Source organism: Pectinophora gossypiella, chromosome 3 (assembly GCF_024362695.1).
Source record: "Pectinophora gossypiella chromosome 3, ilPecGoss1.1, whole genome shotgun sequence".
Classification (NCBI taxonomy): Eukaryota; Metazoa; Arthropoda; class Insecta; order Lepidoptera; family Gelechiidae; genus Pectinophora; species Pectinophora gossypiella.
In genome coordinates this window covers 7,880,335-7,895,617 of record NC_065406.1, presented here as the reverse complement: position 1 = coordinate 7,895,617, position 15,283 = coordinate 7,880,335, and the positions used below count along the sequence as shown (strand labels likewise).

At 38.6% G+C, this 15,283-nt stretch overlaps 1 protein-coding gene across 1 annotated transcript; it reads right to left on the bottom strand.

The window, feature by feature from the left end:
* Positions 1-240: 240 nt before the first annotated feature.
* LOC126381937 (uncharacterized) lies at positions 241-15,052 on the bottom strand. The gene is made up of 10 exons (XM_050031513.1): positions 13,688-15,052; positions 11,740-11,941; positions 10,799-10,955; positions 9,893-10,053; positions 9,305-9,471; positions 5,914-6,054; positions 5,477-5,641; positions 4,762-4,996; positions 4,277-4,433; positions 241-4,037 (listed from the first exon to the last, which is right to left on the bottom strand). Exons 1-10 carry the CDS (start codon positions 14,516-14,518, stop codon positions 2,132-2,134), a joined length of 4,122 nt encoding a protein of 1,373 aa, XP_049887470.1. The 5' UTR covers positions 14,519-15,052; the 3' UTR covers positions 241-2,131.
* Positions 15,053-15,283: the final 231 nt, after the last annotated feature.

Here is a 15,283-nt window from a genome sequence, read left to right as displayed (position 1 = left end):
TAGTAATCAGAATTTCATAATTTTGACCTAGGAAACTATTCCCGTCCCTTTCCTTTTCGGTTAGTATTATATGATCTGTGTGACAGGTATAACTTAAAATAAAGTTAGGATGTGTCTACAGGAATCGGGGCCATTGTGTATAGTGTGATAACGACCAATGCAGTCTTTGTGTATTCCGAGTGTCAGTTATGTTGAAAAAAATGTTGAGAAAGGGATAAGATGCATTTTGGAACAAAACCAATTTAATAAATAGAGTACATTCTATTAAAAATGTAAATGTACAACCACATCGATATTTTATTGGTTAGGTTATAAAAATTGGACCACCTGAAGTCCACACAGTAATTTAACAATATTACAAACAAAAATCTCTACATAACAGAACTTACATGTATTAGTCAACTTTATTTTATACATGCTATAGTACACGATTGACATTACATAATTAGATTTACCTAATTTATTTTATACACTCTATTATAGTAGGTAGATAATAATTTTTCATTTCGTAATAAGTTAATAAAACTATAAAATATTCTCTTCAGTTAAACATTAGGCGATTTTTAAGGCTAATGTAGGTATTGGAAACAATATTTGGTGGTTTAAATGGGTATCTTTAAATACAACATGAAGTACTTATGTAGTAAAGCACTTTGTACTTGGCTCTTAACAATTGATGTTAACATGAAACCCGGAATATTGTAAAGAAGACTCTTATATGTAGGGCGAGGAAAAATAAACGCTTATCTCTAATTTATATTTATTTGTAAGAAGACATCTATCGCGTTCCATCCGATGGTGAATGACAGTCAATGCAAAGTAAGGTGGATATCGTTTACAAAACCACATTTTGACATGAGTAGTACACCGCCGATAAAGTCTCATTCGTAATAATTAAAAAGCAACGTAGTTATATAAAAGCAGTACAAACATGTGAAACTTTAAGAGATAGAAGCGTTCAGATTCCCTTGCACCATTCAAAAACAACTCTATATAATATTTAATATTGGTTGGTTGACAAACAGATGACATCAATATTCTTCTAAAATCATGCACCACTCTGATAATTGAAACCTAATTTGCAAACATGATGTTACAATAACAAATTACTTTGACTTTTTGCTAGAAATAGGTGAAAGCTGCCAAGAGTGTTGCTGGAATTTTTAATATTTAGGAAGATGTAAACAATATAATATGTACTTTCTGCATCTAAAAAGCCTTCATCCACTTCCAGACAAATAACATTAATTTCAATCATCAGAACGGAGCAATACCAACAATAGATATCTACAATAATACATATTTCATTTTCTAGAAAAAAAAACTCAGATCATAAATAAATAAAAATTGATTAAAAACCCGATTTTTAAACTATCTAGGCCATAAAAAGAAGTACATTTAAAAAAGATATTCCTGCCATTACATATAAAATATACTAGCTGCTTCATTAAAATATCGATCAATACTTGTTTTAAGAATCATTTTGCATTGTTTAATAAGTTACATGTAAATAATTGAGTCTGAGATTTAAAAGGAATGTTCATATAACGAATCATTATTCTCAGTACATATGGCTTGGTTTGGAACGTTAGATTATCTAACTTAATAATTGCTAAATATATCAGAAATCAGTTGAGCCAGGGAAATATAAAAGAGTCTAAACACAAAAAGATATAAAAATTACTTATCCAAAAATAAAATAAAACGCACGCAAACTTGTCTTCCCATGCTAATACAAAATTATAGAATTTAAAATAAATATGCATTTTGGCCTTAGTATTCGAAAATATTTTGGCATTCACATAACGAATTACTATAAAACCTAACTTGTGAGTATATCCAACAAAATTTAAATTAAAGTGAATTTAGTAATAGCTCCTAATACTATCTGCGCATCTTATCGTTTTCATAAACTATGCCGCAAAATAATTTTAATGCAATTCTAGCTTCGTTACTCTTAAACTTTAATTATTTAGATAATCTTATTTACAATCTCTACTATATGATAATTGTTCAATATTAATTAAAAGGTCACCCAAATCCGTAAGGAAAAGGTGTGTCTATGTTTCATCAAACACAGTTTGGTCGAAGTCACAGTAGCGATAAGAGATCGCCATACACAATGAGGGCGTCAGTCGACGCGCGAACTCTCAGTGAAACTATCGTCCAAATAGTTCTGTAACATATGAGTCTGGTGGCTAACGTGAGCACTCAACGTATCAAAGTTCACAGCTTGCTCCACAAACGTGTTGTGCACTTGAGGCTGGTTCACACTAAAGTCGCCCGATGGCAACGTCCAAGGATTACTCACTTCGTCGGTGCGTCTACGTACGCCGGAGTCGAATGAAGGCAATCCGGTGGTGGGCCACGCCTGCGTCGGCGGCGCGTTGTGTATGGCGGGAATGTTGTCTGCGCGCGACTGTGGCTCCGCGCCAAACGGAGATGCGCCCCATCCCAGCTGGTCCAACCCAATCGCCGAAGCACTCATTTGGTTGAACCTGTCGATGCCCCACGCGCCAGCAACATCGGATGGCGGAACGTTGTGGACGACTTCTGGTACTTTAGACATCGGCCGGCTGTACATGTCTTGGGATCTCCCGGTTAACATATTTCGCGTAGGTTGCGATCCATCCGGACTAGGGAGTATACAATCCGCTCGCATCATAGGACTATAGTTACCTACGCTGGCAGGACTTTTCTTGTTGCTGTATGGCGCAGTTTCTACACTAGGTCTAGGTGAATAAGGGCTCTGATGTAGACGATCCTGTCTTGACATGGGACTGTATTGGCCGGGTGTTTTGTTAGAACTACTCCTAAGGCTATCACTCTTTACACCTAGTCCAGGATCGGGACTGGTGTGCGTTGAAGGATGAGGGGAGAATGGTGTGTGATGTTTCGGCATTGGGCTGAAATTACCAGTGTTCCAAGCACCAGATTTCTGCAAATCTTGCTTGACAATCTGACTAGTGTCAGGGCTGGGTTGTGCAGAATATGGGCTAGGCTGTGAGGAGTATGGGCTGGGCTGGGTGGAGTAGGGGCTGGGTTGCGTTGAGTATGGACTTGGCTGAGCTGGACTCGGTTGGGCTGAATATGGGCTTCTTTGGGAAGAGAAAGGCGTATCTTGCCTGGGCATGGGACTGTAACTACCATAATAGCTATTAGGATTTTTTATATCTTGCTTAACACCTAATGTTTCTGGGCTAGGTTTATTTTCTAGAGAAGTTGTTGGACTACACTGTTCTATAACTTTGCCATGTTTAGCTTTACTATGACTCTCTAATCTATTCAAAGGACTCGCTTCAGATTTGTGCGTAGGCGTAGTTTTGAACTGGCCTAAATTCCAAGAACTGTTACTTTTCACGGATTCTGGTTGAACTTCGGGACTATTTTGTACTTGACTGTCAGGCTTAGGCACAGGACTGAAATGTGGACTACCGAATTCCGTTTTCCCTGGGTCTGATCTAGGAGTGGAAGATGAGTCAGGTTTGGATTCAGGAACAGGACTTAACAATTTAGGTGTGGCATCTCTGATAGAGTGTCTCCCGTCTGTTGCGGGGCTCATCATATCCATGATCTTGCTTGTAGAAAGTTCAGCACCGCCTCCGGTAGCAGTTTTGGCAGTCACTGACGTCTTATCAGGCAAATTGGTTTCCGCGTCTGAGACACTCTTTGGCTCCTGGAAGACGGCCGAGGAAGACTTGTCCTTCGAGTGCGTGTCTGTCTGAGAGCCGGAACTCTCAGAGATATCGTCTTTCGGGGACTCTTTTGCCGTATCTTCAGATTTGGAATCAGCCTCTTTCTTCTTGACATCTTTCTTTTTCTTAGGCTTGTCGTCTTCAGATTCTTCTTTGGTTTTTGCCTTTTCTGGATCGAAACTGTCCTTGAGGTCTTGAAGTTCCTTTCCCGTGTACAGTCGCTTCATGCCTCTCGGTAAAGCGCGACACGAACTCAGATTTAAAGACTCTAAAAGTGGACATTTCATAAGCACCTTTTTAACTGGTTCCAAAGATACCGACGATCCGCACAGATTTAATATTCTGAAACAGAATGACCACAATGAATATAATTGAAGTCCGTTATGGACTGGGCAGAGGTACAAGAAATCAGAAGAGGACTTGCAGCCACTTTTGATACGAATTTATAAGATAGATATGAACCGTATGTTAACAGGGACACAATCCATAATACAAAGTAGCTGAACGCGTTTTATAATTTCTATTCGTTACCAGTCAATCAGTTGGAGACTTAAGTAAATAGGAAATCTAGTAGAACATACTTAAGCTTGCTGTTAGTGGAGTCGGCGAGGGCGCGGACGGCGTCATCCAGCACGCGGTGCGCGGAAGCCCACGACAGATCCAACTCTATAAGGCTATGCGACCACTTCTCGCAGATTAACTCCAGACACGCGTTGCTTTGTCGCGTCACGTTGCAGCCTGGAACGAATGATATAATGTCCGATATGTTCAGAATTGTGAATTTAATTTTAGGGTGGCAATATTCGGGATTTGTTTTAGCAATCTTTGGAATTAGGTAGATATATTTTTTCAAAAATAGTTTTCTATTGCGATAATAATAAACCATTACCGGGCATTCACAACTTTCGCGATGTGGTATGCATCACCACACATAACGCTCACACAATAAACGCCTGTCGCGACAACTCCTCTGTGATTTGTGTCCGGGATTATAAATGCTGCATGATTTTGGTTTTTCTTTACACTCAATCCAGCAGAGAAGTCATCAGAAGTTTGTATAGCTAACCTCCAAGGAACAGATGCTGCAGGTCCCAGGCAGGCACGCGCACGAGCCCGGAGTCAGTAAGCCGCTGCAGGCCCCTGAGGTCCAGCAGCCGCAGCCGCGTGGCCGCGCGAACCAGCCTCGCCAGCGCCTCGTCTCCCAGTCGATACTCCCCCACGCCCACCACCATGCTACCACCAGCTGCCGCTTCCCCCGCTATTGATAGCTCTTCTAACTGCGTCCAACCGGGGGATTCCATCTGTGACAAAATGTTATTTTCTCGACTTTACTGCCGCGTCACTATACTTATTACATTTGCTCCAAGCATAGGGATAGGCTTGTGGGTTGTTTATTATCGTAGTTCTATAGTAACCTATTTACAAATACAACAACTTCGGGAAATCTATAGCCGTTGTAAAGTACACCATTATGAATGAAAGGTCAATAACCCGTGGACACCGCCTCGCCGTCGAAGGTTTGATGAATAATTCATACTAGACAGAGATTTCGTATTGTTGTAATGACATTTAGTAAAATGTAGAAAATGTCCAGTATACCATATTATAAATACTATTAGAAAGAACGACTTCTGTACAATTAGTAATTATTTTTCAATATAGGTAACATTTTACAATACTTCAATGCGCAGTAAGTTAGAAAGATCAAAGTACAAGTAAAAGGAGCCAGTGATAGTAATTTATCAGTTGAGATTAGGCTGATTCTTGTGTATCTACAGTACCTGTTGTGAAGTAGTAGCAGAAGCGAGAACCAGTTGTGAGTTGGCAGCTCGGAAGACTCGCATTTTGGGACATCCTTTCTGCAACGCCTCCAGTGGCACGGCCGCGGGGTGAGACGTGGCTTGCGCGCCAGATATGTCCAGCACCTCCAGGTTTATACAATGCGCCTGATGAGCAAAAACAATACGAATTAAGTCCGTTACACAATGACATGCAAGTGCAATTGTTTTTTTTAATTGATCCGACAGTAAACGTGATAACCTGACATACCAACACACTGCGGCAAATAGGTACATATAATTAAATATGTATGTATTTTAAGTTCTAACACAAAATAGATTTAAAAGGCCTCAATGACTCCACTAACTGCTATCGTTGTAGACTTGTAGTCGACTATGAAGTATCCTGCAAAAATAAAGTCGCTATAAATGTATCTTACCGCAACTGAAGAAAGTATTTGCGGTAGCGCAGTGAACTTGTTGTTAGCCAGCGTGAGGTGTGTGAACCGGGAGCCGAAGTTCTCAGACAGCCGCGCCATCGACACAGCCGACAGACACGTGCTCGACCCGCCAGTCTCCGACTGGAAATACAATTCCATATTTAGCGATACAAATATATTGTTTTGGGGTAAATATCGCTATTGCGTCATATTTAGGTATTAATAAACTAATCTCAGCTGAGACTGCCCTCAAGATCATGCTCAAGTCTCTGTTTTTATATGAGAACTGTCACATTGACATGATCTTGAGGGCAGTCTCGAAGCTAAGATTAGTTTATTAATACCACCCAGAATGGTGTGAAGGATAGGTTACATTTTCTTGTTCTATCTCTTCCGCACTAGGCTGTACTCTCTTTCTAAATTTCTAACCTCCTGTCATAACACCACGCTAGAATGCAAGAACCCTGTAAAACGTAACATGATTGAGTTGAAAGAATTTGTATGACAGCAGGACAGAAACAGTACATCGCTTAGCGCGAAAGAGACAAGAGATATGACTCTTCCGCATTAACGACATACTGACTATAAGTAACAAAACATAAGGCGATGAATATAGCTACTCCAAAGAAAGAACGTATTTGTACTAAACTTGCTATCAATGTCATCTTTCAATAAATAAAAACAAATGACATCTGCAGCACAGGTCACATCTTAGTTTAACCATAACCTTTTTTTTTGACGTGACTTATTTATTATACACTAGCTTTTGCCCGCGACTTCGTCCGCGTGGCGTGTTATATAAGAGAGATCTTTGTGTGTGTGGGAGTGCATATCAAATTTCAAGCATCTAACTTATACAGTTTAGATTTTTTCATACAATTTTTTTCCCAATAACTCCCATTTTTCAAAATACGGCCAAAAATAAACTTTATATTTAGTAAGGTATGCATGCATGCTAGATTGAATCAATTGAATCAATTGATTGAATTGATTTTTTTTTAATTGATTGTTCATTGAGTTTTAATTTTAATACACACTTCCTCTCTTCCCTTCAACGTTGCTGTGCCCTACAGGGTCCATGTTTTAGTTCCTATGCCTATGTAACACCCCATTGTACTACATGGAATGCAATAAATAATTTAATTGAATTGAAAACATCTATCTTACGCCGTTTCGATTTTTTCATACAAATGTTTTTTTCCCGCTAACTCCCGTTTCCGTGGGAATTTTGAAATATCCTGTTGCAACTAAGCTTTAAGTTAACTAAGGTACCTGCATGCCAAATTTCGAGCGTCTAACTTAAGCGATTTAGATTTTTCATACAAAAGGATTTTCCCGCTAATTTCCGTTCCCGTGAGAATTTCGGGAATTCCTTTCTTAGTGCACCTCTACGGTACCTAAGCTATGTCCCTTCCAAATTTCAAATGCCTACGTTTAGCCGTTCAGGCTATGCGTTGATATGTCAGTCACTGAGTCAGTCAGTTTCTCCTTTTATTTAGATTTGATTTTTTCATACAAATGTTTTTTCCCGCTAACTACCGTTCCCGTGGGAATTTCGGGAATTCCTTTCTTAGTGCACCTCTACGGTATCTAAGGTACCTGCGTGCCAAATTTCAAACATCTAACTTGAATGGTTTAGATTTTTCATACAAAAGGATTTTCCCGTTAATTCCTGTTCCCGTGGGAATTTCGGGAATTCCTTTCTTAGTGCACCTCTACGGTATCTATGGTACCTGCATGCCAAATTTCAAACGTCTAACTTGAGTGGTTTAGATTTTTCATACAAAAGGATTTACCCGCTAATTCCCATTCCCGTGGGAATTTCGGGAATTCCTTTCTTAGTACACCTCTACGGTATCTAAGGTACCTGCATGACAAATTTCAAACATCTAACTTGAATGGTTTAGATTTTTCATACAAAAGGATTTTCCCGCTAATTCCCGTTCCCGTAAGAATTTTGGGAATTCCTTTCTTAGTACACCTCTACGGTATCTATGGTACCTGCATGCCAAATTTCAAATGTCTAACTGAATGGTTTGGATTTTTCATACAAAAGGATTTTCCCGCTAATTCCCGTTCCCGTGGGAATTTCGGGAATTCCTTTCTTAGTACACCTCTACGGTATCTAAGGTACCTGCATGACAAATTTCAAATATCTAACTTGAATGGTTTAGATTTTTCATACAAAAGGATTTTCCCGCTAATTCCTGTTCTCGTGGGAATTTCGGGAATTCCTTTCTTAATGCACCTCTACGGTACCTAAGGTACTTGTATAACAAATTTCAAACGTCTAACTTGAGTGGTTTAGATTTTTCATACAAAAGGATTTTCCCGCTAATTGCCGTTCCCGTGGGAATTTCGGGAATTCCTTTCTTAGTGCACCTCTACGGTATCTAAGATATCTGCATGCCAAATTTCAAACGTCTAACTTGAGTGGTTTAGATTTTTCATACAAAAGGATTTCCCTTCACTACTCTGCTCCTATTGATTGTAGCGTGATGAAAAGTATACTATAACCTGTCCAGGAGTGTGAAGAATAATTGTACCAAGTTTCATTAAAATCCGTCCAGTAGTTTTTGTTTCTATAAGGAACATACAGACAGACAGACAGACAGACAGACAGACAGACAGACAAAAATTTTACTGATTGCATTTTTGGCATCAGTATCGATCACTTATCACCCCCTGATGGTTATTTTGAAAAAATATTTAATGTACAGAATTGACCTCTCTACAGATTTATTATAAGTATAGATTTGCCGCAAATGGCATAACTATATAATAAAGAGTAATACTACGTGTAGAACGGTAACTCTCCGCCCCGCACCAATTCATATCGGGCGCCACCCTCACCCCCTCTGGAGTCTTATTTTAGTTGTAAATGACAGTAAGCTACTAAGGAGCAAAAAAAAAAATGCGCGGACTTTGTCTCGCTTACACTTATGCGTTAGACACGGTAAGAATATAAGAGTACCGGTAAGACTGTCCGGGGTGTGCCATAACTGTACATATAAAGCAACCCGCAAAAGAGCAGCGCCTTTACACCCTCCGATTGTTAGAAGCGCCTATGCCCAGCAGTAATATAGCGAGTTTAGCTGTATCTTTCGTCCATGTGTGTAAAACTTGTTTTATATGTTGTGTATTGTTTGTTTTTAGTAACTGTCAGTACTATTCAGAGGCGGAGGACAGGAGTCCTAGTACGGCTTTAATATAGACTACTATGGGCGCCATCCCACTCGCGTCAGACTGAAGCAAGAGGGAAACCACTGCTCTATTTTCCCTAAAAAGTAGCACGGACGATGCTACACCGACAACAGCGTCGCTCTTAAATTAATTATGATGATTGTATTGTAGTAATAAGATGTTAATAAATATAATTCACAAAACTTACTGTAAGTGAAAGATCAATTCGCTGCAACTTGGGCAGTCCCTGCACGAGCTCAAACAGTTGTTCAGGCGTGATGCGGCACCAGCCAGCGACGCTGAGTTCCGTCAACCCTGGACAGTAGTCCGCCACACACGCTAGTACCCACGACACGTTGCATACCTTCCATTGAGCTGGAAAACACGATGCATGTTATTAATGATGCGATATATGTATAATATGTATATGTACCCAATTTACAAATAAGGGTCCAATCAGACAACTATCATGCGTTCAAGCATTCCACGTTGGCTGTGACATTACCCTTGGGTACATAATGTATGTATAGTAGCAAGCAATAAAACTGCGAATACACACTATTTTGAATATCAACATGAAAATAATATTTAACATCCTGAATGTACTACTACAATAAAGTACAGCAAAAGACATTGAAAAGGAATGTGAAACTTTTTGGTGAAAACACACTTGTCTACCTTTGCTACTTGAACACATTGTGCCAAAAACCACTTGAGCAAGTAATTATTACGTCAAAGTGTTACGTATATGTAACACGAAACTAAAAAACATTTTATTCAACAAAACATAACTTACCAATATTTAAACTTTGACATTTGGATAATCGATTCTCGAGGAGCCAGAACAGTTTGTAATCAGTTTTGCATTTTTCGCTCGTGTATTGCGCAAGGTCTACATTCTTCCACAACTCGGGTCTGCAACTTACACTGTGCCATAATTTGCACACTCGCCCTAACCTGAAATGACGAAGTAAAAAGTATGTAAAATAGTCTGAACAAAAACTTATCGTCATAACTGGAATTCGGTCCAAATGGTGATTACTAATTGAAACGTATTTAAATCGTGTTTAATTTGTTAGTGACTAGTATAGTCCTTTGGGCTTTGACTCATCAATCTGTTTTCGCAAATCGCCTATCCTAAGTCTCTATACATATATCTCTATAAATAAATGTACCGGAATAAATGGTACTTAAAATGAATACAGACTAGGTATATTTTAAACAGTTCTTGTAAAAAAAAGTATCGAGTGCCAACTAGTTCCAAGGATTGGACATTTGATACTTAAGTTCATGCACATAGAGGCGGGGTATCGTGAATAAAGGAGTTCACATAGAAACCTCCGCGGCGCGGCGCTGTTTCATTGAAACTTCCGCTTCCCGCCCTGCAACATTTACGGTACCATCTCTGCTGTACGCAAGATTGGGGTTTAACTGTTTTTGACGGGCAGTTTAATGGATTTATATAGAACGTACACTGGACAACTTTCACGTGGGTAATTACTGCATCTCGCATTTTTTGAAAGCGTTTGCAAGTTCGATATTGAATACAAATTTGTCTTTAGAGTAATAGAATAGAGTAACTAGTCTAAAAGTATGTAAAACGTTTAATGCGTATGCCCGGTTTGCCTTATATGTATAAAAAAATATACTAATTACTTATACAGTAAAAATACTTCCTGACTTTCGATTTTCATTTACTTACCTAATAACAGTAGGTAATGTGCCTTGTGTCGTTACAACAAGGTCGAAAATCTTGAAAAGAATCTCTTCTGGCATTCTGTCTGCCCACGGACTTTGGGGTCCCGTGTCCTTGTTATCAGCTGCACTAACTCTACTTCTTTCAGTCTTTTCACTTTTATCTACAAAAAGCAATGTTAGATAATGACATTTTATGTAAGTACTCTTGTTATAATATGAATAGTGTTAGTATTTCCTTCTTTCCAAGGGAGATTAACAAGGGATAACCTTTTCCTCTGTATAACATTATTTGATGTACTTATAACAATGCCTGTTCAGGTGTTCAGTCTAGGTCAAAAAGCTCACTTTTTTTTACACTATATTTTACACATTAGCAATGATATGCTTCTGTGATCCAGCGGTTGGGCGTTGGACTCACGATGCGGAGGTCCCGCGTTCGAATCCCAATGGGGACATAGGTATATTCCAAAAATCACTTTGTGAACCCTAGTTTGGTTAGAACATCACAGGCTGATCACCTGATTGTCTGAAAGTAAGATGATCTGTGTTTCGGAAGGCACGTTAAGCCGTTGGTCCCGTCAGGGAGCTTTGGCGGCTCACTAATAACCCTAACACCAGGTGATGAGATCGATAATCCAGCTCAGAACCCACACATAACACTACTCATGAGATAAAGTAGCAATCTAGCAATATTGAAAATGCACTTTATTTCTACATTCATTCACTCATGTTCAACTACAAGGATTAAGGTGCATCATATAATATATTACTGTTGTTTACATACAGAGAGAAATATGTTTCGTAAAATTAAAATGACCCATAAAATATGTCGAATAAAGTCCAAAAATCATCAAAATGTGTAGCTGGTGCTCGAGGATAATGCCTTCCAAAGACAGAAATCTATTTTGATCAAACAAAAAATAGAAGTTTTCTCATCATACATACTCGTACACTTAGACGTGTTGGTCTTGCGGGCTTTAGGCCGCGGCTGGCGAGGCTTCGGGGTGGCGAGGCTGATCGCCGCCGAGTCACCCTTAGAAGGATCGTATTCCTCCCCTGAACTCTCACTGGCCACAGGGGAAGCCGCCCGCTTCTTCTTCGATTTCCTCTGACCAAGATCAGCAATTGATGTTGGAGTTGGAGTTATCTGAAAGTGCACATGAAATGTTATGATATGTGGATAGATGAGGCAACCCGAGGAAAGTGTTATGAAAGGCCCACGTCCAGCAGTAGACTGTAACAAACTGATGAAGATAAAAACTGAATTTATTAGGACTACAAAATTCACCATTTATATATGTTATGTATTCACTCACAAAAGACTGGGTTTTCTCCTTTTAAAGTTTATTGATTAAGATTAATGAATAATTAATGAAATGCCATTCACAGAAATTTTATTAAACTGGTTAAAGAGCATATAAAACAGATCTAATCAAAAACTTCTGTATTCATAGGGCAAAGAATGATTGAATTTTTTGGGTTTTGATGTACATTGATATACATTTCAATATACATTTCTGTCATATATTACGTAAATCATTACTGTTGTGTTATATGTATATATATATGTGTGTCGTAGGTTTTACCTAAATAAACCTAAATAAAGGCTTTTGTTGTGCAAATGGAGTGTGATCAATGTGATCTCAACTTTTTCAAAGAGTTTCTAATTGACTGCATTACATCATCATCTCCCTAGCATTATCCCGTTTTTTACAGCATAACAATTGACTGAATTACATATTATCTACACTACACCACAGTTACTATTTTAGAAGAAATAGACAACTTAGTGTGCTAAGTTACTAATAGGCCACTACACTAGTGTTATCCCGTTTCTCAAGGGGTCCGCTTACTTAACCTGAAGATTTGACAGGTCCAGTTTTTTACAGAAACGACTGCCTGTCTGACCTTCCAACTCGCGAAGAGAAAACCAGCCCAATACAGGTTTCTCGGGAATGTGGGTTTCCACACGATGTTTTCCCGTCAAACATAAATTCGAAAAAAAATCTAAAATTATTGGTTTAGGCCCATACTGGGATTCGAACCTACAACCTCTTAATGAGAGTCAAGCTCACCAATAGAACACTATAGGTAATAATTGTCATAGATAATTTTTAATAGTTCTTGAACTCATAAAATAGTATTAAAAATGATTGAGATAATAATATAGTTCTTCAAGTTTGTCGCCTATGTTCACTGGTTTTTATTATAAAATAGTTTAACTAAAACAGTATACCTATTAGTGTTGTGATTGTACATCAAACTATATAACTGAAAATTATGATTTACTTATGTTCCAACAAACCAATAAATAAGCTTGTAAACAACATCTAATCAGAAACAATAATCTTGTCTGTCTAGGAAAATATTACAGATAACATAAATAGTGATATTTTCATTAAGACAAGATAAATATTTATTTGAAGAATAATATACAGGGTTACTGGATGTATGTCACAATCCCTGTAATAATTATGAGATTTCATTCGTAGGATAGACAGGCTGATCCCTTGTCACCATAAAAGTTGTCTTTGATTACTTGTACTGCCACCCCGTTATGTATGTATAATGGTGAGATTATGTATGTATATAAATTTAAACCCATACTAGCAAATAAAATATACTTTAAAAAAAATTATAATTCCCAACATATTAATTAAAAACATAGATTAAAAAGCGGATTGTTTTTGATTACAAACAAGAATACCTAAATGATTAAGAATACAGTTTATGTAAAAGATAAACAAAGTGCATTACTCTGCTTCCAGTTTAAAGGTGGCCACTTTCACTTTTGCATTAAAGCGATGTGATTTATTACTGCATTCTTTACATGAGAAAATTGTTTCCCGGCCTTAACATAAAATAGAAATAAATGTATGAAAATGTTACTCACAGTATCAGGGGCACTTGTTCTCTTAATTTTAATTTTTAAGTTAGTAGTTGTGTCCACTATCTGACTGTGATATGTGGGAGCACACTCAGACTTCTTCGATTTCTTTTTGCTACGTGAACTACAAATGCCCAACATGGACCGCGGCTTGCCACTACATGGTATCACTGCATGAGTCCGTCTCTCTTTATTAGAGTCTTTAGATTTGCTCTTTTTTGTTTTTAATTGACTTAGTTCATGACTGTACGGTTTGCCACTTTGCCGTGGCACTACTATAGGTAACTTCACAATGCTTTTGAGCACTTCGTCTTCAGAACTTTCACTGTCCTCTTCTTGCTCTTGTTCTTCTCCTTCACTTTCTTGACACTCACTACTACTCACTAAATTCAGGTTTTTGCCACCTTTCACTTGTAACATATTGTTCGATGAATGTTTCCTATGTTTGGACCCCCGTGTTGAACGTTTTTTCCGTTTTTCTGGAGGCAGACAGCCATTAAGTGTGGACTTATCAGCATCCCGTCTGGAATGCTGCTTGTGCTTTCTGTGTCGAGCCCTAGTGGGAGATGGCAATGCCCCATTAGCCACTTGTAGCTTCTGGTTGGCAATCTCATCTATACTCTGCTCGAAATCAGTTTCGAGCTTGACACAGGAGATGGAGTCGAGGTCTTCAAGATCATCCTGGTCAGTCTGGTCATCGGATGTGTCCTCGGTGTGCAGCTTGGGCAGGCGCACCTCGGGGAACAGGTCCTTGCGGACGGTGAGGCGCACGCTGACGGCGGGCTCGGCGCTGGCGGCCTCGTACCCGCCGTTGACGGGGCTCGCGCGACCCGACATGCCACCGTCTCCCGCCTCCCGCCGCCCCCGCGTACCACTTCTACGAACCGCTCACCTGTCCACCGCGAGGTAAACAATCATTTTGACACATCACATTTTCACTTTTTGTACTTGAGCCGTACACCATTCGTTAGGCGATGCTATCACGATTTCGTTCACTGTAGTCAATAATCTGTGTAAAAAACATTACGATTTCTTCACTTTGCACTCCTTGAAACACTCCGAAGCATCTTTTTTTCTTTATGTATTCGCATTTTAGGTCATCCATGTTCATGTAACGTTGTGATTGCGAAAAACAAAGTACAGATCATTTTCGCGGACACTTGCACTTGTATCTTGAGTAGGGGCAGACGAAACGCACAATATGTGAAAGTATGGACATAATACAAAGTGATTTTAATTATTTTCGTCGTCTACGAGTTGATGAAAACTGTTGACCTTGTTTAGAAGCATAATATGTTTCAAATTTTAATCAACAGATGCAGACTGTTGTCACAAAAAATATTGTTCTAATTTGATCGCTATGACCTTTAAAAGGCGTCATTTCTACATTTTAAATCGATGCTTATATGTTATAAAAGAGACATACTAAACAATACGAACATGAAATCAAATATAAAACCATGCATTTAATTTATAATAAAAAAATAACTTAATTGTTAGTCGGTTTTGTTATTTTATTTATCTAAAAAATTTGACGTCCTTACAAAGTTACGTTTCATTCGCAGTGTGTGGCAGTGTCAACCACTTGAAGTTTCGTATACT

Bases quoted from the DNA above. Each gene is read 5' to 3' on its own strand.
- LOC126381937 (XM_050031513.1), bottom strand. From the start codon at position 14,518: ATGTCGGGTCGCGCGAGCCCCGTCAACGGCGGGTACGAGGCCGCCAGC. The intron at 6,055-9,304 runs GTAAGTTTTGTG...TTGTATTTCCAG, and splicing joins GAATTGATCTTTCACTTACA to TCGGAGACTGGCGGGTCGAG. The intron at 4,997-5,476 runs GTACTGTAGATA...ATTTTGTCACAG, and splicing joins CTGCTACTACTTCACAACAG to ATGGAATCCCCCGGTTGGAC.